Source organism: Sceloporus occidentalis, unplaced genomic scaffold (assembly GCF_023333645.1).
Source record: "Sceloporus occidentalis isolate IW3139 unplaced genomic scaffold, rSceOcc1.0.p SCAF_7, whole genome shotgun sequence".
In the NCBI taxonomy this organism is placed as follows: domain Eukaryota; kingdom Metazoa; phylum Chordata; class Lepidosauria; order Squamata; family Phrynosomatidae; genus Sceloporus; species Sceloporus occidentalis.
This window is the reverse complement of record NW_028316987.1, coordinates 13,046,273-13,071,876: the sequence shown is the minus strand read 5'-3', so window position 1 is coordinate 13,071,876 and position 25,604 is coordinate 13,046,273. Positions and strand designations below refer to the sequence as shown.

Genomic DNA, 25,604 nt, shown 5'->3' with positions numbered 1-25,604 from the left:
TACCCCATGTGGTATTCCCTGTGTTGCTAAGAGGAGGAATACCCAATCCCTCACGCTAAAAACTGTAAGGGAGGAAGTGACTGCATCCTAGTTCCTAATCACCTCCTACAGTACCCTTCTCCCAAAAGGGACATCTGCTAATCAGAATTTGTCAATCTTGTAATGATGAATGAAGAAAGGGGTATTCCGGGTGGCAGCCATACAAATGTGACTGGACCATCTGAGAAAGAAACTGCCAAATTAGCAACTGTCCTGCTCAAATGTGCTGTCATGTTAGTGGGGTGAGACAGTTTAGCCATGTCATATACACTCAGGATACAAGCCTTTATCTAGGTGGCTACTGAGGATCAAAACACTTTGCATTTGAGTGAGCTGGGTGATGACCGAAGGCAAATCTGAGGAATCGCTTGTTCATCCTGACAAAAGGAATGTGCAGATATGTTTCCATAATGTCCAGGGAAACCAAGGAAGCTGCCTTTTGAAGGACAGCCCTAATGGAGGACAATGTTTCTACGCAAAGCATTTGTACATCCCTATTGTCGTGACGTGGAGATGCCTGATGAACTGATCATGAATACATTTTTTCTGACTATCCTTTGGAACTGGAGAAGGCAGAAACCTGCTCCAGCTGGAGAAAAGAAGGATGGAGAAGGCATTTCCCTCACAGAAGATTTGGGATGGCACAGAACAGAAGCACCATTTTCACTTAGTCCGGAAGAAAACTCATGTTTAACATCCGGGTCAGTCCTGCATGAAGAAAACCCAAATGCTACAGAGACCTTAAGATAACAGGGGAATAAAATCTTCAGAGTCAAACACACAGTCAGAAGGCTCCTAATGAGGGGAACTCGAATCTGACTATTCCCCTTCTTCCTTGTTGGAAATAATGATGCCCCCCCTCCAAAAGACTCCTCTCCCAAGAGCAGGGACTGAATAATGGAATCACAATCTGAATCCTCAGAGGAATGGATAGACAATACAGCCTTTCTTTTGCCAAGCAAACCTAGAGCAGAGACAACCAGAAGTTACCCTGGAGCTCCCCTGCAATACAGCAGATTGGCTCTGAGCACATTCCTGAGAAAAGCCTGTCTGAACGAGAAGCTTCTTTAAGCTTTAAGCATTACTTGGGGAGCCCTCTTGTGGCCAGATATTGGGAAACACATTGTGCTTCAAGAAGCTGTTTTAACTGTGCCATCTAGCTTCATATATCTTGTCCACCCACAGCTACAGAGGTCTTTTAACCAAACATGTGCTTATTAAAGACTCAAATGACTGTAACTGAAACTCCTCATCTGACAGAGTGTGTGTGTGCTGAGAATAAGTGGTCATGCTGACCCTCCAAAATGACTTGAAAGTAGGCAGACAACACTGCCCTTAGGGCTCGACTGTGAATGTGACAGTCTGAAAAAGAGCGGGGGCACACTGCTCTGGAGGCTCAAAATGGCGGATACTATAGTCACAATCAAAATGGCAGTTGTAATCAGCACCTGGCTGTGAGGCAGAAGGTGGGAAACATGCAACTCCCCAAGGGAGGAAGAGAGCTGAGGGCACCTTGCGGAACTTGCAGAGGACTCTTAGTTAAGTGGTGAGACACTTGGGGAGAACTGGGAGAAATCTGTCCATGCACCTCCTCCCAGGCAAGATTTGATGGGCTAAGACGCATGGCCATAATCACTGCTAATGATTCTTCCTCGATATCCTTCTCCTTTAACACTACTTCCTCCATGTCCTCCCCTCTGGCACTGAGGCAGCCACACAAGGAAAGAAGTGTGATTTTGCTATCATCAACACTTGATAAAGAAGCTTCAGTTGCGGAGAAGCCCTATCTTGGACCAAGCCTTTTGCACTGTCAAAGCACTCCGATCCAGTTCTATCAATGAACATGCCTCTGCAATCTGGAGAACCATGATTTCTTTTTGGTTGCCACCTTGGACTTCTCGTCTATCAGAGCCACTTCGAGAGGATGCTTGGCAAAATGGTAAAGAAAAGAAGAAGAAAAGAAAAAGGTCACACCCCCATACACCGTTTCTTCCTGCCTGTGCCCAGAATAGCTCCTGTTTCCTTCTGGCTTGCATGGTCTGACTCTTCCCAGTTTAACTTTCTTTCTCCATCTTTTCTGTGTTTTCACCACCTTTGTTCTTCCTGCCTATCTCTGGGCAGTGATGAGAGAAACCCAACTGGTGTGGATTCCTCCTGTCACCAACCCAAAGTATGCACAATGCAGTACGGCTGGATTGAATATATTATGGCTTTTCCCATAGTAGATCTAGTTAAAGCCTTACAAGATCACTTGTAGCCCTATGTGTTCCATCTCAATGTTGCCAGGTCAAGGAAGGGCAAAGAGGGTAGCGGGCCTTCCTTCCTGTTCAGTCCAAGCCTAAACATCACATTTTTTTTCTTTACACTTCTCCCATTAAAGTGATAGTGATAGTTTTATTACCTAAAACCTCTATGAGATCATGCACAACTCCTTCTTACAGCCCGACTACTTCTAGCACAAAAGAGTCACATGAAAATTAGGTTACAAAAGAGAGAGGCATGTGTAATACCATGGAGGCTGCAAGCAAGTACTATCAAGAGGCAGTGATAGTACTTGCTTGCAGTACTATCACTGCCTCTCCATGATCTTTGGAGAAAGACCATCAATGAATAAGGAAGGAATCAACTGGGGTTAGATAAATTTGCTTTTGTAGAAGTGATCTTTGGATGCCTCATTCTCTAGAGTAGAATAGACGTTCAGTGACAAATATTCCAGTCTCTGTCTGCAGCCAAAGAGACTGGGATTGGCCCAGGCCAAACAACCCTAACAAAGTGGGAAGTAGCTGGTGTTACTTCAGTGAGTGCTGCAGTGCACTCTTCAAAAGACTGCTGTTTTGCCTGCTCCTGGGATGGCTCTTCGCTTACAGAAAGCAAATGGGTAATTCAACCTATGATTTGTCAAAATGCCAAGCCCTTCCCAATATAGCAGGCAAGGAGAATCCTTTTGGGCTGAATATAACATTTCATCAAAAATTTATGAATTGCTAAAAACCCACTCAAATACCATATGGCGGTGGGCAGTTACTTCTCCCAAGCCCTATCTTTCATGCTTCCTGGAAGCATCTGGCAATTACCTTTGGAAGCCAGCTGCTGATCAGCTTCTTTTTGATATTGTTGACTCATGATTCCCATCATCCCTGAACTATGGCCAAGCTGGTTGATCTGATGGAAACTATAGCGTAACTTCTAAAGACTCAAGCTTGGCAAAGACTGATCTAGGTGGATCCCTAATCTAATCCAGGCTGTTTATTTGAGGGTACTCTTTCAAATATTTACCTGATTGAAAATATATACAATTTTTAATGTTGAAATTCCATTACCTGGATTTGAAGTTAGAATAACTTGGGCTGCCCTGTTGTAGGACTTTTCAGTCAAGGCATCTCCAGGCTATGCTCACTCTTTTCCCTACTCCTCCCCAACCACTGCTGCCAAAGCAACATTTTGTAGCAATGGTCACACAATATTAAGTTCGTGTTTAGGAATGAAAGCCATAAGCTTAAGAGCTGTCAATATACAAACAGGAAGTTGTTGCTCAGCTGACTTTTACCTAAATCTTGCCAAATTTCGTTCAAAGTCTTGTTTCTCCCGCTGGAAGTCCTGGATATACTTCATCTAGAAGACAGATAAAATGGAAATGCTGATTATGGGTGAAGAAAAAGAGGAAGGTGTGAGGTTCCCAAAACACAAAGCAGTTTATAACCTTTGAAAATCAGAAAGCTCACAAGTAATTGCATCCCTGCCTAGCCCAAGCAGCAGGGATGGCTTCTTTACTAAGAATGTGCTCTTCTCTTTATTAAGTGAGCATCGACCCAAATAACTAAAATATATTTTCATAAATATAAGGTTTTTTTTAAATGTCAGGGTTTATTATCCTGTGGGATAATAAGCCACCTTTTGTTACGTCATTTTTTCTTTCACTTCAGCTAGACTGTTAAGCTGACTTATCCTAGATTTTCCTCTTGTTTCTGTCATTTGTCATGCTCTCTGAAGTCTGGAAACAAACACTTGCTTCTAGTTATATGAATGTCTTTTCAGAGAAGATGTCACAAAGTCAGCACACTTCAATTTCTCAATGTGCTCCTCAAAAATGTAGCAATATTAAGATCATGAAGAGAGTCCCAAACTGACCGTGCAAACACACCATCACAATTGATACATGAAAATTCCAGACTCAGAACTCATAACTTCCAGCCACTGCCAAGCTATACCAGAAAGAAGTGCCCCCTAAACTAGTGGTTCTCAGTCTTTGTTCTGCCAGATATTTTGGACTTCAGCTACCAGAATCTGAGACCACTAGATAAGCTGGCTGGGACTTCTGGGAGTTGAAGTGCAACACACTTGGACAACCAAAGCTTGAGAACCACTGCTGTAAACTCAGATGATACGGGATGTAGGAATTTTGTGTTGGTGTTGTACTACTTTTACATATTAAGAAAGAATTTAGAGATTATATTCCCTCATAGGACTTTTGTTGAAAGCACAAGCAGTTCTTTAAAGATGTTGTCTTTTTGAGAAAACCCAGAGGATAGAGAAAGAAGCCACACTACGTTCTTCAAGGAGAAAAGGAGGGATAACTTTTCTTTCTCACAGCACACATATGATGCTCATATCTCCCTTTCCATCACTTTGAACGTGTACTGCTCACCTTTTTCTTTTCAGGGAGCTCCTTATACTTTTTGGAAAGTATCTTGGTAAGATCCAGGTTGCTCATTTCTGGATGCAGCTTTGCATACTTTGCTCGCTTCTCCATGAAGAAACGGAAGTATGGGGTCAAAGGTTTCTTGGGAAAGTCAGGATGTTTCTAAGCAGAGATAAGAAGAGAATCACACAAGGAAGAAGTATTATTTTGAGGCTGCCCATTTTCTCATCAAAATCTGTTGCTCTCATTAAATAATCTAGTTTCCCTTTACTGAGTTTTGCTTGCAAAATTATTTAAAGTAGGGGTAGGAAACTTCATGCATTTTCACCTCAGAACCACACATAGGCTGTACCCCCTCCAGCAAACCCAAATACCTGTTTTTTTTCTCTGCAGGCTCTTTCAGAATGACAACAGGAAGTGATATGTCACATCCAGTCACCATTTTATGAAAGACAGCAAAGGGAAATAAAGGTATTGGGGAGCAGTATGGAGTTCTGGAGTGCCTGTGGGTGTTGAGTTAGTTTTATGATTTTCCACGTGCTTGGCAGCATTCTGTATGGTTATGGGGCAAAATTTGCCCCACAAATCATGCTGATTTTTTTAAAATGGGAGTTGGAGAACTAGTAGTGGGGTCCAGAGGTTACATTTTGTCCACTCTGATTTAGAGATTGGAAATGTATCCCCCTCCTCTTCCACTGTAATTCCTCAAATTCCCCAACCAGCACAACCACTGGTTCTACAGCTGTTATGTTGCACTATGTTGAACTGTTATGCTGCACTATGAGTTCTTTGAATATATAGTATCAAAGATTTTGTGGGTCCCTCTTTTCTCCTCAAATTCCAACCCAACCACAAAAGAAAATAAACAATAAAACTAAAAAAGGAGAAAATATTTAATTTAGTCCAATACAACACGCTTTTTAAAAGATGAGGGCAAGTGTGACTGCTTTAGTTGCCTCTCAGGACTCTAGGGGATGTGGATGGCATTCATACCACATCTGAAAGCCCCCTAGGCCCTTCAGATGTATTTTTTTGCCGCAAATATTCACTAGGTGGAATGGGGAGCATTTCTACCACATTTTGCTCCTTAGGCCAATTCAGGCCCAGAAGAGGCTGTGTGAAACAAGAGGTGGACACTGTTGTTGCCCCACTCCCTTCTGCTGTTAACAAAGGCCTGCTCAGGCCTAAAATATCCCAGGAAGGCCCCAAAATATGGTGAAATGCCCCACGTGCCACATACAGTGTGCCCGTGTCATATGTGGGCATGCCTTACGCGGCACTATGCGCCGGAAAAAGCAGTGGTGTACATGCTGCGTGCCACGACACACCATTACTTTTGGCATATGCTTTTGTTATGCCTGATGTTATAGAGCTGAATGGGTGCTAGCCTGCCTTGCAAAACAGTCAATTTGCCTCAAGCAGGGAACAATTTTTAAAAATTAAAAATGGGCTAGTAACAGTGCAAGCCTATGCATGTTTACCTAGGAGGAAGTCCCACTGATTTTAGTGGAAATTGTTTCCAATTTGTGCAGAATTGCACCTTGAAAAAACAACACAATCATTTAATGCTAAAGCCCCTTTCCTTTTTAAGAGTACCAACTTGCAGCTTGTTTCATACGAGAGGACATTTCTATTCATTGTTGAAACAAACTCATGGCTTATTCCAAAGGTGGGCAACTGTAGAAGTCTGGGAGGCTAGCAGTACCCACCAGGAGACCTTGTAAAGTTGCACCCTCCAACACCTTATACAGTGGTCTCTTCCCTTACATGGGGGATCCATTCCGGATCCCCCTGCATAAGGGAAATTCTGCATATGCTCAAAATATGCCAGGATTTTAAAAAAAAAGTATCATAAAGAAAATTCCCAATATAAGTTCAGATTGAATCAACACTTAGAAGGCAGTTCATAGGTATTCAGTGCTCACAAACTGTTTTCTAAAAATCACATACATGTGAAGCAAATACCTATCACAATATTTTGTGGAACCTTCTGGAAGACTTGGCTTTTTGATTCAAGAAGATTCCCATTATACTCCAGTATATTCACATCTTCCTACACAACAGAGGGGAAGGAACCCAAGAGCAAGAAGTATACTATGCTCCTACCTTCTCTTCTTTGACTGAGATAATAGCATTTTTTAGTATTCTTTGGAACTGTTGTACTTTACAATTTTTGTTTTGGAAGCTGCTTTTTCTCTCTCTCAAGGAAAATGGGTTATAAATGTTTTAAAATAAAGGACATGTTTTACAAGGGGAGGGAGGGACTTGTTACCCCTAAGGAAGGCTTTACATTTCTGACCAATGGGTTGCCAGACTAAAAAATGGAGAGCGTTCTTATACCTTTAATTATTGCCTAGAAGAGATTTTCAGCAGGTGTTGCTTGGCCCAAACCTGCTAACAAGCAACACTGTTCAAATTACCTCAAGGTACAGGAGCTCTCTCCAGTTTTCACCCTGAATATCCTATTGCCCACCCAGGCAGCCATGATATTGTGGGATTGTAACAGGCTCCTACATGAACCCATACAGCGAGTGATCCATACATGAAGTTCATGGCAGGGACCAATGGAACACAAAGAACTGAGGATGGGTGTCCCTGTTTTGTAGGGACTCAAAGCATATTGCTCCAGTTGTGCCACTCCCCAGGGAGCTTTTGCTCCCTGCTAGTGGTCAGTCCAGTGTGTCCACTCACACTGCCTGCTAACTGGATAGTAAAAGGGAGTACGGTGACAGAAACCCTGTGTATGTGTGTGTGTGAAAGAGAGAGAGAGAGAGAGAAAGTGACAGTGAGAAGGAAGAGGGTGGCAGCAAGGGAGAAAAGAGGAAAGCACACCCAGTTTTGGCATTATTCTTTCCCATCACCAGCATAGGATCCTCAACAGATCAACTTTGAAGGAATGCAACTCTATGTTATAGAGAATAATATATGATTTCATTTTTTTTCTGTTAGTATTCTTACGCAGATTTGTATTGTCCCTTACTGTTTGGTGAATGAGCGACACGCCACCTACCAATTTTTGAAGAAAATGTAGGAATCTGGTGAGTATCTTTCCATAGGTCATAGTCTTACACAGTAATAGGCCAGCTAAGACTCAATAGAAGAAGGCACAGACATTCAGCAAATTAACAGCTGAAGAGCAAAAGAAGTGGCCACAATTGAGAATGACTCAGAAAGTAGACAAAGAAAACGGAAAGTGATTGGAATAGGGTGATTTTTATGTCTGAATGATACATGTAAACAGCTTCCTCTCAGTTGGGTGTTTGAGACTCAGCAGTTTGTAATAATTAATGTACTCTTTACAGGTATTGCAGCAGCATTCTGGTACAGAATTTGGATATTACTTATTTGCATATTTTAAAAGCAATCTGTTTTCTGAGCTGTGCTTTTACCTTGAATTCAGAAATATGCAAACAGAAAAAAACAATACAAACTTGTATGAAAATGCATTAAGCCTTGTTTATATGCAGTTACAACTCTGGTGCTTGATGCCTATAATGCACCCATCCTAATAATCCTTATGGGGTTTTGTGGACCTTATCTTACTCAAGCACTTTTATAAATTAAAAAAAACAAACAGCCCCTGTGCTTCAACAGTGTAAAGTAGCTTGTTTTTGCTGGATGGCAATGTTTATCATGTTGGTTTGTTGTTGTTGTTAACCACCTTCAAGTTGATCTCTATTCATGGCAACCCTGTGGATGAGACATCCCCAAGACCCACTATCCTCCACAACTCTGTTTAGTTCCTGTAAATTCAAACTGTGACCTTACTAATTGAGTCCATTCATTTAGCATGTGGTCTTCTTCTCTTTCTGCTTCCCTCCACCTTTCCTAGCATTATTGTTTTTTCCAATGAGTCATGACTTCTCATGATGTGGCCAAAGTATGACAGTCTCAACTTAATCATCTTGGCTTCCAGGGAGATTTCCAGCTTGATCTGTTCTAGTCCCCATTTGTTTGTCATTTTGGCTATCCATGGTATCCCTCAGCACTCTTCTCCCGCACCACATCTCAAATTAATTTATTTTCTTCTTATCTACTTTAATTGTCTGGCTGTCGCATTGATACATGGTAATTGGGAATACATTGGTTTGTACGATTCTAGCTTTCGTGCTTAGTTGTATATCTGTGCTCTTTAGGGTCTTTTCTAATTCTTTCATGGCTGCTCTCTCCATTCTTAGTCTTCTCCTGATTTCTTGACTGCAGTCCCCATTCCAATTAATGTTTGATCCAAGGCATGGAAACTCTTTAACTATTTCTATTTCCTCATTGTCTAGGTTGAATTTGTCTATCTCCTCCATGCTCATTATTTTTGTTTTCTTTATGTTCAGCACCAAGCCTGTCTTTGCACTCCCCCCCCCCCCCCCGACTTTCCGCAGTAGTTGCTCTAGGTCTGTAATGTTCTCTGCTAATAGTATGGTAGCATCTCAATTTCTTACAATTGTTGAGATTCCTTCTTCCTATTTTCACTTCTTCTTATTCTGTATCCAAGCCTGTTCTTCGTATAATATTTTCTGTATGTATGTCGAATAGATAGGGTGAAAGGATGCAGCCTTTCCTGACCTTTGCTATTTGGCAACCATTCTGTTTCTCTGTGTTCTATTCTAACAATGGCCTCTTGTTCTGAGTACAGACTCCTCATCAGGAGTATCAGATGTGGTGGGACTCCCATTCTTTAAGGGAGTTCCATAGCATTCATGATCTATGCCAGTAGTTCCCAAACATTGGTCTACCAGGTGTTTTGGACTTCCAACTCCCAGAAGCCCCAGCCAGCTTGACGAACTGTCATGAATTCTGGGAGCTGAAGTCCAGAACATCTGGAGGAACAAAAGTCTGGGAATCACTGATCTCTGTAGTCAAAAGCTTTGATTTGGTCTATAAAGCACATGCTGATTTTCTTTTGGAATTCCTTGGTGTTCTCTATTAGCCATCATATATTTGAAATGTGGTCTCTAGTGCCTCTTCCTTTCCTGAACCATGCTTGCACTTGTATGGAGATCCTGTGGATGAGATATCTCTAAGGGCCCAAACAGACAGGCCAAACTAAAGCTGCTTCGAGTCACTTTGGAGGTATGCTGTTTAAATGCTGCATGTGTCCTAAGAGGTCAGAAGCCACACTCCAGTCCTAAGGTCTGGAGAGCTGCTTTGGCGCAGCTTCTAGTTTCTTAAAATGTGTGTGTCATTTAAACAGCATACTTCCAAAGTGACCCGAAGCAGCTTTATTTTGGCCTGTCTGTTTGGGCTCTAAAATTCCCTGTCCCCGACTGCCCTGTTCCAGTCCTGCAGGCTCAGGCCTATGGCCTCCTCACTGAGTCTAACGATCTGGCATCTCGTCTTCCCCTCTTTCTGTAAACCTCTACCTTTCCTAGCATCATTGTCTTTTCTAACGATTCATGACTTCTCATGATGTGGCCAAAGTATAGCAGTTTAAATTTATTCATCCTGGCTCACAGGAAGAGTTAAGGCTTAATCTTAATCCCTTCGTCCTCCATCTTGAGGGGGAGAGAGGCAGGCTAGCTCCGCCAGGCCTGCCTGGAAGAAGACGAGCCCTCCCTTCGTCCTCCATCTTGAGGGGGAGAGAGGCAGGCTAGCTCCGCCAGGCCTGCCTGGAAGAAGACGAGCCCTCCCTTCGTCCTCCATCTTGAGGGGGAGAGAGGCAGGCTAGCTCCGCCAGGCCTGCCTGGAAGAAGACGAGCCCTCCCTTCGTCCTCCATCTTGAGGGGGAGAGAGGCAGGCTAGCTCCGCCAGGCCTGCCTGGAAGAAGACGAGCCCTCCCTTCGTCCTCCATCTTGAGGGGGAGAGAGGCAGGCTAGCACCACCAGGCCTGCCTGGAAGAAGACAAGCCCTCCCTTCATCCTCCATCTTGAGGGAGAGAAAGGCAGGCTAGCTCCACCAGGCCTGCCTGGAAGAAGAAAAGCCCTCCCTTCAGCCACCTTCTTGAGGGAGAGAGATTGTATTGTATTGCATTTTTGTTCTGTACACCGCTATGATCATTGCGGAATAGCGGTCTATAAATAAAATGTATTATTATTATTATTATTAATCTGTTCTAGAACACATTTGTCTTGGCTGTCCATGTTATCGTCAGCACTCTTCTCCAACACTACATCTCAAATGAGTTGATTTTCTTTCTGCCATCTTTCTTCACTTTCCAATTCACATCTGTACATTGTTTAGGGGACTACAATGGCTTCAACTAACCTCACTTTTAGTGTTCAGAGTTATATTTTTTCACTTTAGGATGTTGTCAAGTTCATTCTTAGCTGCCCTTTCCATTCCTAGTCTTCTACTGTTTTGAGACTGCAGTCTCTGTTCTGATCTATACTTGATCCAAGGTATGGGAACTTTTGACTATTTTGATTTTCTCATTGTCTAAGATGAATTCTTGTAGCTCTTTTATGGTCACTATTTTTGTTTTCTTAGAAGTAAGCATTATGTCTACCTTGGCGCTTTCCTCCTTAACCTTCTTCAGGAATTGTTCTAGATCCTTGTTAGTTTCTGCTAGTAGTACAGTGTGTCCACCTCATATGTGGGTTTGCCATCCGCGGACTCAAGCTCACATGGATGGCATGCCCTGAGTGTGCCTGTGGAGCAGGCGGTCACAGCAAACAACAGGATCCGAGGTCTCACGTTTTTCCCATATTCAGGGGCAGTCCAGAATGGATCCCCCGCATATATAAAGGGTCCATTGTGTTGTACCATCTGCATGTTTTGGTTGTTAATGTTCCTTCCCCTGATCTTCACTCCTCCTGCCTTTGACGCTGCTATGTGAACAATATTTTCGGCATGCAGGTTGAACAGATAGGGTGATAGTATTCAACTTTGCATTACCACTTTGCTGATTGGAAACCATTATGTTTCTCCGTATTCTGTTCCAACAGCAGCCTCTTATCCTGAGTATCATAGTAAGACAATCAGATGTTGTGGCACTCCCTTTCCTCTAAGAGCAAGCCATATCTCTTAATGATCTATAATCTTAAAGGCTTTATTGTAGTCAATAAGGCACATGCAAATTATCTTTTGGAATTCCCTGGTGCACTCCATTATCTAATATATATTTGCAATGTGATCCTTAGTGCCTCTTCCTTACCTAAATCCAGCTTGTACCCCTGGGATTTCTTGCTTCATGTATGGTTGAAGTCTTTGCTGCAGAATTTTGAGAATGACTTTGGCTGAGTGGAAAATTAATGCTGTAGTTCTGTAGTTACTACAATCTTTTGGGTCTCCTTTTTTGTGGATGGGAAGGTATATTGATTGCTTCCAATTTCATGGGCCATTGTTTTGTTTTACATATTTGTTTGTAGATTTTAGTTAGAACTAAACTTGAGTTTGTCTCTGTGGATTGTAGCAGTTCTATTGGTATGTCATCTGTTCCTTGTAATTTATTCTTCGCAATTGCTTTTGGTGCGGCTTTCACTTCACTTTCCAAAATTTAGAGTTCATCTTCCTAAGTTTCTTCTCTCATTTGACCTTTCACATTTTTTTTAAAATAGCTCTTCTGTGTAGCATCTCAAACATATTTTAATTTCATCATGGTTGTATATTATATCCCTTTTCTGATCGTGGAGTATCTCCACTCTTGATTTAAATTTCTTTTTGATTTCTCAAATCTTATGGAAGTGCTCTCTTGTCCTTCCTTTTCTTGTTGTTAGTGTCTTATTTTTCTACACTGATTGTTGTAGTAAAACTTTTTATCAGCAGCCTCATGTACACTACATAATAAACTGTTTTTTTAGTCGAATCGATTGAGAGATTTAGTGCTGAATAGATGTTCACACTATTAAAACCACGATCAAACCTGCCCATTTCAATTTACCCCACTTTGCATTCACATTCATCAATAGGATTGAATCAAAATGGAGTTGCATCACAGGGGTGACCATGCCACAGGGAACTGAATCCAATCAACAGCACATTCACACTTGCCCTGAATTGATTCATTCAAAAAGATGTGGGGAATGCTGCAGATTCAGAAGAACCGTTTTAACTGTGTTTAGCGCTACCCCCTGGAAACCGCATCAGAAATTAGGTGCAAGTGCAAACAAGGGCCCTTTAAAGCAGTTTACAGCCATTTGAAAATCAGTGTATTATGTAGTGTATTATATAGCATTCACAGTACTGTTTCTGGCTCCCTTTTCTTTTACTTCTCATCTTTAACTGCTTGAAGGCATTGTTTCGTGCATTGTTTCTTCTTCTTTTTGGCCCCATGTATCATTTTTTGCATTTCTCTTTCACTATATCCGACTTATGTCCATAGTCTATCTGGTTCCCGGTCCACTGGGCTTGATAGTGCAAATTATTTCTCACACTTTCTTTTAATTCTGTTGGGATTTTCTTTAGATCATATTTTGGCAAGGTGACTGATTTGGTATTTTTCTTCAGCTTTATTCTAATTTTGGATAATAGTAGTTCTTGGTCTGTGCCACAGTCTGTACCTGATCTCATTTTTGCCACAAGAGTGGAGCTTCTCCATCTTCTGTTTCCTATGATATAACAGATTTGGTTTTTGTGTTTTCCATGCAGTGATGTCCTTGTGTAGAGTCTCCTCTCTGGCTGTATGAAGAAGGTATTTGTGATGAATAGATTTTTGTTCTTGCAAAACTCTATTAGTTGCTCTCCTGCTTTGTTTCTTAACTGAACCCAAATCTCTTTACTGTCTTTGATTCTGCTAAGCTACCTACTTTTGAACTGTAATCACCTCTGATTACCATACAGTTCTGTTTTGGTGTGCTGTCAATGTCTTCCTGAATTCTGTCGTACAAATTCTGAATTTCCTGTTCCTCTGTATTGGTGCATATCCTTGAACAATGGTGATGTTTTATTGGTTTTCCTCAAAGCCTTGTTGACATAATTTGGTTGGACTCATTATATAAAATGAGAAGTAATGAATTACTGTCCTGCCCATTACAGGCAACAAAAACAAAACAATACTGTGCTAGGTTGTTAGTGCAAAAATTAACTAACAACTAAAATAACAAATGACAAGTAACATTACATCCAAGTTTTAGTGTTCTAGGCCACTCACAATTCCCAAAGTATAGGAGAGTTAATGAAAAAAGAATAAAGGGGTGCTAAAAACATACCTCATGATTAAGAATCACCTAAGACATTGGTTAAACAATCATACCACATAAGCAAAGCAGGTAACACAAGCAGTGATTTAGAAAGTTACTTTCTATTTCCTGCCCCTCCCTTCAAGTAAGGGAACATATTTACCTTCAGCTTTTTACCCTTGTAGGGATTTTTTACATGCTCCTCAGCATCCAGGATCAGTTCTGTCAGGGTTCGATATTTCCGTACCTGCAGGTAAACCAACAGTTGTTGAGGAATAAAAAAACAATGCTTCCTCCCCAAATAACTTTGTGGCCATGAAGGCTGTTGTGGAAAGATTTGCCCTATAATGCACATCCACCTCCCAATGCTTAAGCCAGGTGGAGTGTTGGCAATAGTGACTGCCATTGTAGACCTTGCTGAAAGGTAAGTCTTGGATAGTGTCCACTACAAATTGCAGTGTCATATCGGTTTTTTTAAAGGATTGGTGTAAAGACTTGCAGTCCAAGTCATCTTTCTGGAATATGTCTTCCACCCACAAAAGGGAGGTACTTGTGGAGTGAGTCAGCAGCAGATGTTCTGATTGGCAAGACCGCTGCCTTATGGGCTTTCTCCAACCAGCCCTCAGTATGCTATCTCAGGTTCCTTCAAGGAAGTCCATCCCTCTTTAGGGGACAGAGTCCCCAAAATCATGGTGGTGATGGGAGAATCCGCCAAGGGATCCCTTGAGTGTCTCTAAAATTTGTTTATATGGTAAATGAAACTTTTGAACTACGAAGGTTCCCTTCTTGTTTTTTAGAGAGGTAGCCCATTCAGATCTTACCAGCAGGGGGAAAAAACCTGATAGAAATTTCTCTCACTGGTTTTGGTTGGCATACAACAGAAGCACCACTTTCACTCATTCCAGAAGTCTCTTCATATTGGGCACCCAAATCAGACTTGGATGAAGAAAACCCCAATGTGCCACAGACCTTAGATAACAGGGAGAAAAATCTTCAACCAAACAATCAGATGGTTCCTCCTGCCTGGTACTCAAGTCTGACCATTCCCCTTAGACTTCTGTGGGTTCTCCCTCTGGAGCAAGGGTTCAGAGCTGGAGTCATAATCAGAATCCTTAGAGAAGTGGATAGGTCACAGACTTTCTCATGCTAGGCAGAGCAGAGACAGTCTTACCAGAAATTCCCCTGGAAAATCTGGGCCTGGCCTGTGAGGTAGCAGATTGGATTTGAACACACTTCTGCGAAGGACCTCTGCTTGTATAAAATACTGCCTGGAAACTTTTTTAATTTCCCCAGGAGCCATCTTGTGGCAAGAATGAGAAGTATAGTGTTTCAAGAAGTTGCTTTATTGGTCCATTTAGCTGTACATCTTCTCCACCCCAGAGGCTTTTTGCTTGGTTGAGGGCTAGGATGGAGGACTCAAACACATATCTAAAACAAGATTCAATTGACTACAGTTGTATCTCATCATCCAACGGAGATGGGGTACTGAAAGTGGGTGGTGAAGCTGGAGACCCTGTTGCTCCCTGCTAGAAGAGGGGGCTGCCCTATCCTCAGTGACTACTTCAGAGAGGGAGAAAAGTGCTGTCCTCAGGGCTTGACTTTGAGCCTCTTACATAGAGCTCCAACAGTCATGCCAAAATAAAGCTGCTTTGTGTGACTTTGGAGGCATGCTGTTTAAATGACACATACATCTTAAGATGACAGAAGCTGTGCCAAAGCTGCGCTCCAGTCCTTAGGACTGGAGCATGGCTTTGGCACGTCTTCCAGCCTCTTAGGATGCATGCATCATTTAAATAGCATACCTCCAAAGTCACCCAAAGCAGCTTTATTTTGGCCTGTCTGTTCGAGCTCTACGTATGCAAGAAAGAATAGGAGTGGAGGGGCACAGTTCAGGGGGTTCAAAATGGCAGGCACTACAGAGACAGGCAAAACGGCTGCCAGCATAACCTCAGAGGAGGGGAAATGGCAGTCGCTAATGGGGGATGAGATCAACAGAGCACAGCACAAGATCAACGAGGGGGAATTTGAAAAAGAATCTCTTGCTGAATTGTGAAACTTGGGGGTAGGGAGGAAGAAACTTGAGTGTGTTCCTCCTCATTGACAAGATACAGCAGGTTGAGAGACGCAGCCACAGCAGCTCTCCATGATGTTTTCTTCTTCCAGGACCACTTCTACTATTTCCTCATCAAATGGCCATGTGAGGGAAGAATGGGATTTGGCATCCAGCACTGCTTGCTGAAAAGACTTAAATGGCAAAGGAGCCATACTCGGATTTGAGTTTGCAACACTGCCGGAAGTGCTCCGGGCTGGTTCAATCTAAGAATGAACCTCTGTAGTCCAGAGTATTGTGATTTGGGGCCTTTTTTTCACAGCCACCTCACTCTTCTCATCCATCAGAGCCATTGCAAAGAAGGGGAAAATGAAGAGAAAGGCAGGAAAAAAGGAAGGAAAGAAAAAAGTGGGTTTTTTTAAAAAAAAGTTTAAGTACAAGAATGAGAGAGAGGAGAAATTTAAAATGTGTAGGAGTCAGATGCAAGCATGAAGAAAAAATAGGAGTGGAAGGAGAGAGAGCTCTGTTCTGGGCAAAGGTAGAAAGAACTAGTCTCTAAGATGGCCAAATGGGGAGGAGTCAACTGTTTTTTCACCAGCTATCATGAGACTTTTTTCTTGCCTGTCTCAGGGTAGCGATGGAAGAAACTCAAGTTGTGTGGATTCCTTGGCTCACTGGCCCAGAAAATGGAGCAGTGTTGGAGAGACTAGGTCACCCACATCTAGTGAAAGCCTGGATCACATTAGAGTGTTCATTCTGCATTACATGTAAGGTGCCACTGCATGACTGAAGGTCTCAAAATGCCAAACACCAATTTACCTCAGTAGAGATCTCAATCCACTTCATCCTGCACATATCGCCGGAGAAATCCTTGAAAGCAACTTTCTCCCAATCCAGGTGTGATTCGGTGGTTTTGAACTTGCTGCCATCATTGGTGGGCAAATTGCTTTTCATGCACTCCAAGAGGGTCAACATATCCTCCTGGGTCCAACGGTCTGGAGGAAAACAATGGGAGGAGGGGGAGATACCGCTCTGTATTGCATTAAATTACATATATATATATATATATATATATATATATATATATATGCGCCTGCGCATACAAAGGACAAGAGTGGATAACTGCAGAAGGGGCAAAAGAACATTTCCCTTTCTGTGAACCATACTCTCATACCTGACATAGCCAGAGTGATGCCATGTTGCTTCTGGTTTCAAAATAGCCTATTTTGGGGTTATTAATTTTGCTTTTCCCCTCCCAAGGTTTAGTGATGAGGGAAGAGGGACTATTATACTTTGCAAAGATTTTTACCCATTTGGAAGTACAAAATGACCTGAATATTTTTTTTTAATGTTGAAGCCTGGAAACTTGGGGCCAACACTAAGGCCCTTCCCAATACCTGCACTCAGGCTAATGCAGAACCTCAGGCCCTTGGATTGATGCTAGACCCTCTAAAATTCCTCAGAATACCATTATCACTTCATTTATTATACCATCATCTGGTATTTTCTCAGCTTTTGTATGAGTTTTGCATTATAAAGGGCTGAAATGCCTCTCCTGTGACTTAATTACTGGCATTGAGAGTTAAAAAACCTAAAATATAATGGAATTTTTGTTCTCACCCATCAATGGTACCCCCCAAAAATTTCTCTGAAATTTAATTTCTCTTAAAGGGCTCCCAACATTCGAATGAAGTCTTCATAACTGGTAGATTGTTTTCAGCACAGGGACAGAAGTTACTTTTCTGTTGCTAATAGAATTAAAATTTTATTATCTGCCTTTTATCGCTTTTTGTCTCTAGCCCTCACATGGCTATTAAGGCGAGTAGCCTCTGCCTTCACTGAAATCCAACATCTCAAGAGAGAATGTAGGCCTGTAATTCTGTTACCATTTTTCTCCTGTATGATTTTTAACATCTTTGCCTGATGAAGAACCCATTGAAGCTTCAAAAGCTCACCTAACGTATTTCATGCTTAGCAGCTGGCCCAATATGAGAGGTATTGTGGCTTGTGAATTTGGGATTTTGTTGTATTTTGCTGCATAGCCTGCACGGTTACCCCTGAATATCCATAATTTTAGTTTAAAACCATTGAACCATTGTCTATCCCACCTCACAAATTTAAAAACCTGGACAACCCTGTCAAAAATAAACTTTCAAGATCTGGGTTAAAAAATACAGTAAATGGGCCCTTGGTAGCCATTGGGGTTTGGTTCCAGGAACCTTTGCTGATATCAAAATCCGTGGATGCTCAAGTCCCATTGTATACAACAACATAGTAAAATTGTGTCCCTTATATAAAATGCCAAATCAAAGTTTGCTTTTTTGGAACTTATTTTTTGAAGATGGAATCTATGGATGCAGAATCCATGGATAAGGATGGATCACTTTAGTCAATTTCAGCTGAGCATCTTCACTTTGTAATTCACAGATGTAGCAACAGCCAAAATAGCTTTTATACTGAAGAATGAAAATCAAATAAAGTATAGTCAAGGAGGGATTAGTACTTTTGTGCTGCTTTCAACATGGGTCTTCCTAAGTACCCCCAAACCAGAGCTTGGTAAAAAATATATATATTTGGGACTTCAGCTCCCAGACTCTGGGGAGCTGACTAATGGGTTGCAATAGCATTTACATTTCTATACCACTTATCATTGAGCTCAGCACACTCTAAGCAGTTTACAATCTATAAGCCAATTGTCCCCAACAAGTTGGGTACTCATTTTACCAGACCTACGAAAGTATGAAAGGATGAGTCGACCTTGGAGCCTGAGATCAAACTCACAACCTTGCAATTGCAGTACCGGCATTTAACCACTGCACTGCATCCTAATTTCTTTAAATAAACACAAAAGAATACAAGGTAGCTCAATGCTGACCGAAAAAATCCCCCGCCAAAGAAAGAATTAAGCTATTAGTGGTTATTCAGTAACACTGACTTCAAGAAACTGAGCATAGAGCAGCTGAATATAAATGAGATGGAATCTGCTGTAAGAAGTGAGCACAGGCATTGCTCCAGAAAGTCATCCTGTGTAACTCGTGTATCGTTAATGCAAATCATAATTCCCTTGGCAACAATCAAGACCGGGGAAGTGTGAATGCTGAGCTCATGATATATACATTTAAACCTTTTCTCCATTTTTCTGACAAGAATATTCTGTTTCTGCAGCTGCAGTGGCTAAGAAATTTATTTCTAGCCTGACATCCAATTCTTTCGATTTTTGCTTCATGAGTAAGTTGACCCTTCTCACCTTGATTTTTGGGGGCCGTCATTTCTAATTCGGTTGGACTATCCGCTTCTCCGTTCATCCTCCACTTCTCAGACCCTAGGGTGACACCTTCTGGGTCTCCCCCTTCCAACTCCCTCTCTTCCCCCTTCACGGTGGCGTCAATCAACTTTCACGCTGAAAGAACGAACAAACTGGAGTCACGGGTCTTGGTTACATTTGATGAAGCAGCACCACTGTGTATACTTTGCACACAGAGAATTCATCCCAGGATAACACACTGTGCAAGCAATCCTTGTGAGTACTTGAACATTCAAGGCTAGATCAGGGATTGGGAATCATGCTGGGAGCTGAAATCCTTTGCAATACCCATTTCTGGGCTACCATGATCTGAGGACCGGAGCATCAGTAAGGTTATGTAGGCTCCAGGTGAGCATCCCTGGGGTAAATAATCATATGAACAATAACAGGAAGATCTTCTCTGGTGTAAACATTTTTAGTGGCCATATCAGCAACCCCTAGAAATCTCTTCTCTAGAGGAAGGATCGGTAATTGGTTCCCCATACAGGTTTCACTAGACTGCAACTCTCGTTCCTCACCCCTGACTACACTGGCTAACCAAGATAGGAGTTGCAATCCAGTGACATTTGAAGGGGGGGAAATCCAGAGACTGTGCAACCATGTGGTTGGGAAACTGGATGAAGACAGGGAGGATTCTCCATCATGAAGCTCCCTAGATAATCTTGTGTAATTCACCACCTAGCCTACCTATATGTTAACCATATAAGTTAACCTCAAGCTCCTAGAACAAGTAGCAAGATGTGTGTGTGTGTGTGTGCGTGGAATTAAAGGAGTCACCAGGGAATAGTGGAGTCAGCAGGAGCAGATCTCTGGGAGACCAAGGTTCAAATCCCTGCTCAGCTATGAAAATCCACCAAGATGTCTTTGAGAAAGTGACATTCTTTCAGCCTCAGAGGAAAGGAGTATCAAACCCTCTCTGTACAAATCTTGGATGGGTGAGTGAATGGGTAGAATGCTACAATGTTGAGGTAGCCAACCAGACATAGTTGCATTTTTGATATAATAATAATAATAATATATTTATTTATTTATATCCCGCCTCTCCCTATTTACGATCGAGCGGGTAACAGCAGAGGTAAAATACAAATACAAAAAATAACAACAAAAATAATCCCCCTACCCCCCAGCCCTTAATACAAAATAGCAATAAAAGACATAAAGCTAGAATAACATCAATCAAAAGAGATATCTGCTTGTTGTACTTGCTGATTGTAAGGCTAATTCATAATATACATATACTGTATATTAATGTGGGCCAGTACAGTACAGTGGCTTGAATGTTGGATTACAACTCTGTAGACCAGGATTCAAATCCCTGCTTGCCCAAGCCACACTCTCTCAGCCTCAAAAGGAAGGTAAAGGCAATTCCTCTGAACAAATCTTGGGAAGAAAACTCTGTGATTTGTCCCTGTTAGGGTTGCCATAAGTCAGAAATGACTTGAAGGGACACAACAAACAAAGTGGGAGTTAGTTGTTTAGAAACAACTGTGCTATACAGTGGACAAACTAAAATGCACGAAGGAAGTGGGGAATCAATCATTATTCTTATTAATTCATTTCTAAGGCAGTTTACAAATTTAAAACAGCTTAAAATAAACATTGAAACCAATTAAAAATATAGAAGTTATTTTTAAAATGCAATAAAACAAATTTACATTTAAAACCATTTATAAATCCTTTATATAATTAAGCTATTGTTTTATTGGAAGGTAGAGAGAGGGAAAGAAGGAGACCAATGTTCCACGAAGTGCAGAAATAATAATTTAAAAGAAGGATTGGGGCGACTTGATTTGGACTGCATCTACACTGCAAATTTAATGCAGTTTGACACTGCTTTAACTGCCACGGCTTAATGCTATGGAATCCTGGAATTTGTCATTTTATGATACAGTTGGTCCTTGTTATCCGCTGGGGTTTGGTTCCAGGACCCATGGGGGAACAGCAAAATCTGTGGATGCTCAAGTCCCATTATATACAATGGCATAATGAAATGATCTCATCAACGCGGCATAGTAGTTTGAGTGTTGGATACAACTCTGGAAACCAGGGTTTGATTCCCAGCTTGGCCTTGAAACCCACTGGGTGACTTTGGACAAGTCACACTCTCTCAACCTCAGGGGAAGAATGGCCTATCTCCTCTGAACAAATCTTGCCAAGAAAACCCCATGATATGGCCTTATGCTAGAAATGACCCCAAAACACACAACAAAACAACAACAACAACACTATGCTCCTATAGTGCCGCTATTCCACTTTTACTGCTCCGGCTGCCTCCTGTTGCATTCTGGTTCTTGTAGTCCAGCGAGGCCTAAAACCTCTCTGGCTGAATATTCCAAATGCCCCTCCCTAAACTGCAAACCCCAGAATGCAACAGGAGGGCAGCCAGGGCAGTTAAAAGTGGAATAGCAGCACTATAAGAGTGTAGTGCAGTCATCTCCTTGGTCTCAAAGATCTCTCTATATCAGTGGTTCTCAACCTTCCTAAAGCCACGACACTTCAAGACAGTTCCTCATGTTGTGGTGACCCCCAACCATAACATTATTTTCATTGCTACATGCAAATAGGTGTTTTCGGATGGTCTTAGGCGACCCCTGCGAAAGGGTTATTCGACCCCCATTGACCTCCTCCCATAGGATGGGAACCAGTGCTCTACATTCTGCATGGTGTGGTATGAGATGAGGTCAATAGGGTGTATATGTGTGTGTGAGAGAGAGACACCAAACTCTAGTGAGGCCACTGATCCATAGCATGGAGCCATGATAGTCAAAGCACTATCAGTGCTTTAATCCTGCAGCAGCAGCAGTCTTTTAAAAAAGAGAGCGCATGCGCACGAAAGAGAAAGCGCGACCCCTGGCGGAAAGCCCTTGGAAAGAGAACAGGGCTCCCTGACCCGAGGAGGGGGGCGGGGGGAAGGGGCGTGGCCATGGGAGCGAGGGGCGGGGCCTAGAGGCCTCTCTTCTCTCCCTCCCGCAGAGGCCGCCCAGATGGCAGCCAACCGCTGACGCCGACGCAGCCCCTCCCTGCCGCAGAAGAGGCGCAGCTGCTGGCGCTCCTTAGCCGCCTCCGCCTCTCCTCTCTCCCCGCTTGTCTCCAGGCAGGAAAGGAGAGCCATCGGGGCCGCCACTGCTCCTGCAGCTGCTTCTCCCTCTCCTCCTCCTCTCCCTTCTCCTTCTGCTCCCCCGCCTCCTTCCCTCTCTTCACGCCCCGAAGGAAAAACCTTACCGCTGCCGCTTCCAGCTCCTCCGCCTCTGCCTGCCTCCCTCCTCCTCTTGCTTCTGAACCCTAAACCCCGGGACTTGGCTCCAGCCTCCCTCCCTTCCCTCCCGAGGGCGAAGGAAGGAGGGAAAGGGCTCTGCCTCCTCCGCCGACGGATCGTGCCTGCTTTCATGCCTGCCTTCCCTTCTCTCCAGGAACTGTGGGGCCAAGCTTTGGGGGGAAACAAGCCTCACGTTCTGGGATCTCTCTCTCTCTCTCTCTCTCTTTTGGGCTCCTTTCTCTCCCGCCCCAGGCTTTTCCGCCCCTCTCTCGCCTGCATCTCTGCGGGGCTGGATCGAGACCTTCCTCTCGTTCATACACGCCCTAAATTTCTTCGGAGCTAAGCATCCAACCCACTCCTTTTCTCCCCAAAAACGAGGGAACTCTTTTCTCAATGATGCCTTTCCTCTTCTATAAGAAGGAAGGCGATCTGATTTTGCCCCCTTTTCCCCCACTAAACAAACCTTTATTTCCTACCAAAATTGTGCTCCTTTCCCTCTTTTTTCCACCCAAATTATTTCTATCCCGGGTCTGTTTTTTCCTCCCCAAAGCCACCCGAATTACTTCCAGCAAAACCCCCTTTGCCTCCTTCCTTCCTATATTTTCTCCCCTCCTGAACCCTCTCCAAAGGGACCAAATTTCCCCTCTTTTCCCACCCCAAAACACCCCTTTCCCCACAATATTGTCCTTCCTTCTTCCCCCCCCTTGACCCCTCTCCAAAGCCACCAAAATGTCCCCTTTTCCCACCACAAAACCTTCCCTCCTTCCCTTTATTTTCTAACCCTAGTCTTCTTCCCCCTCCATCCTCTCCCTAAAGCCGCCTAAACCCCCTTCATTCCCACTAACAGACCCCCCAAAATGTATCCCTTCCTTCCCCTAAACCCCCTCTTTGCCCCCACAGCCTTCTCTTCCTTCCACCCGGGTTCCATTTTGTCTTTCCCCCTTTCCCTCCCCCAAAAAGCCCTCCGTGCCAAATCCACCTCGGTTCCTCTCTCTCTCTCTCTCTCCTCGGATCCCCTTCGCCGCCGCCAATGAAGAGGAACCAAGGGGCAGAAGAAGAAGACAGAAAGCCCCCTTCGCCTTCCTCTGCCTCCGACGAGAAGGAGAAGAAGGAGGCTGAGCCCAGCCCGCCTCGCTGTGGCGGCGGCGATGATGGTGGGGAGGAGAAGGAGGAGCAGCAGCAGCAGCAGCAGCCAGAGCCGGAGAGAGGAGCCTCTACTGCAGCCCCATCGGAGCCGCCGCTGGAAGGGAAGGGAAGGGAAGGGGGGCAGGGTCGAGGAATGAATGCCCGGCTGGGGGCGTCCAGGCAGAAGAAGCAGCAGCCGAGGGAGGAGGGCAGCGGCGGAGACTCTTCTCCTCAGACCCCCGGGGAGCAGCGCCTCCTCCTCCGCCTCCTCTTCTTTCCCCTCATGGCGGCTGTGGGAGGCCGCCTCGGTTGGGTCCTGCTGGCAGCAGCAGCAGCAGCAGCCATGAGGGGAAGAAGGGGCGACGACGACGACGGCAGGGAGCCATTGAGGCCGGTTAAAACCAGTCACCCAAAGCGCCTCAGGTCCAAAAAGCGTAGGCCTCAAAGCCCTCGACGCGGAGGTTAAAACGCCGCCTCCACGGTTCGGCTTCTCTCTCCGAGGGAGAAATGGGAGATTAAAGCGGAGGGGTGGCTTCTAAGGCCGCCCTTTTGCTTCTCTCGACCGGGCTTAGCGGAGGAGGAGGAGGGGGAGAAGGCCGAAGCCGCCTCTTCGTCCTCCATGGCCGACCACCGCGTGGAAGCCATGGAGGGCGGCCTTCCTCCTCGGTTGCCTCCCCGCTCATGAGGCGACATTTTGGGGGAAGGAAATAAAAACAGGCCGCCTGATCAATCCCCAATTTGCCCTTAAAATGCCCAGTCTCCCTCCGTCCATATAATTCCCAAAAGTAAACAAAATCCCCATTATTATTATTAAAAGCATAAAATGGTAAATATATATATATATATTAATGCATAGGGAAGCAAAAGATTATATATATATATATATATATGTAATTTCAGTTTTAATGCATTTCTACCTCTATCGCCGAGGAGGAGGAGGAGGAGGAGGAGTGGAAGCAAAAGACTAAAACGATAATAATAACATACAAAACAAAATCCCGTTTTAATGCATGCAAGGGGGAAAAGGTAAAATAATAAAAACATATCAAAGCGAGATGGAGATCGACGTTTTGCAATATCTCCCCGGCTTTGCAAGCAACCTTACCGAGCAAAGAGAGGCAACAACGGAGAGGAGGAGGAGAAGGAGAGGACAACAGGCTCTTTGCAGCAGCAGCCAGCCCTGCCTTGCCTTGCCTTGCCTGCCTGGCTTCCCCGCCCGCCCGCCTTCCTTCCTCCCTTCCTCCTCCTCCTCCAGCGCCGGATCGAGAGCCAGCGGAGGGAACAAAAGCGCCTCCCTCCAGCCCCCCGATGGCGGAGCGCAGCGCCGGGGTTTAATGGTGGCCAGACCCACCATGCGCTCCTCCTTGCCGCAAAGGAGGCAGCATTAGCAGCAGCCCTGGGCTGGAGGAGGAGGAGGAGGAGGAGGAGAAGCAGCCTCCCTCCACTGCCGCCTGGGCTGCCTCCTTCTCCTTCTTCTTCCCTTTCTCCGTCTTCTCCCCCTCCTTCCTTCCTTCCTTGCTTCCTTCCCACCCACCCACCACCCTCTTTGCTCCCTCCACACAGAGCCCCCTTCGCAGCCCCTCTCCATGGCCTTGTTATGCTTTTTGTCTTCGTCTACCTTTCCAGTGTGTTTGGCTGGGGAAAGGAAGCAGCAGCAAGAGGAGCAGGAGCGGCGGCGGCGGCGGCGGCGTCGGTTGAATGCACGCCAGCTCTGCAGCGCTGGCCCCGGGCGTGGACTCGCTCCAGTCCCCGCAGAGAGAGAGCTGGCCCTTCCTTCCTGCCTTCCCCCGCCTCCATCGGCCGCCTCGCCGCCGCCGCCCGCCCGGCTCTGGGGCCCCAGCCTTCCCATAGCTAGCCTCGCTCGGGTCCTCAGGCAACCTCAGCCCCAAGGCTCCTCTTCCTCCTCCTCCTCCTCCTCCTCCAGGCCCCACTTGAGCCATGATGCAAATGGAGAAGGGAAGCAGCACAAGGGCGCCTTCCTTCCAAAGCTCCCAGCCTTTTCTCTCTCTCTCTCTCTCTCATTTTGATGCCTCTTTCCCTTCGCCCTCAATCTTTGATCTCACCCTGAGGCTGACTATCCTAGTCTATGTCTCTCCTGTTGTGTGTCTGTGTGTATATATATGTGTGTGTGGTTTTTATTG

The 25,604-nt window shown here is 44.3% G+C and overlaps 1 protein-coding gene across 6 annotated transcripts in view; it reads right to left on the bottom strand.

The window, feature by feature from the left end:
* UBTF (upstream binding transcription factor) overlaps nt 1-25,229 on the bottom strand; it is a 54,993-nt gene extending 29,764 nt beyond the window's left edge. The window contains exons 1-6 of one of the 6 annotated variants that reach the window (XM_089531954.1): nt 25,082-25,229; nt 19,026-19,178; nt 16,598-16,773; nt 13,892-13,975; nt 4,685-4,840; nt 3,587-3,651 (exon numbers count right to left, since the gene is read on the bottom strand). In XM_089531954.1, the coding sequence (XP_089388080.1) occupies nt 3,587-3,651; nt 4,685-4,840; nt 13,892-13,975; nt 16,598-16,773; nt 19,026-19,083 (539 nt within the window). In that variant the 5' untranslated portion in view covers nt 19,084-19,178; nt 25,082-25,229. Of the gene's footprint in view, nt 1-3,586; nt 3,652-4,684; nt 4,841-13,891; nt 13,976-16,597; nt 16,774-19,025; nt 19,179-22,304; nt 22,950-23,317; nt 24,031-24,568; nt 24,649-25,081 lie in introns of those variants that run through there. The other 5 variants (XM_089531959.1, XM_089531960.1, XM_089531955.1 and 2 more) reach the window with 5 other exon arrangements.
* Between the last annotated feature and the right edge of the window lie 375 nt (nt 25,230-25,604).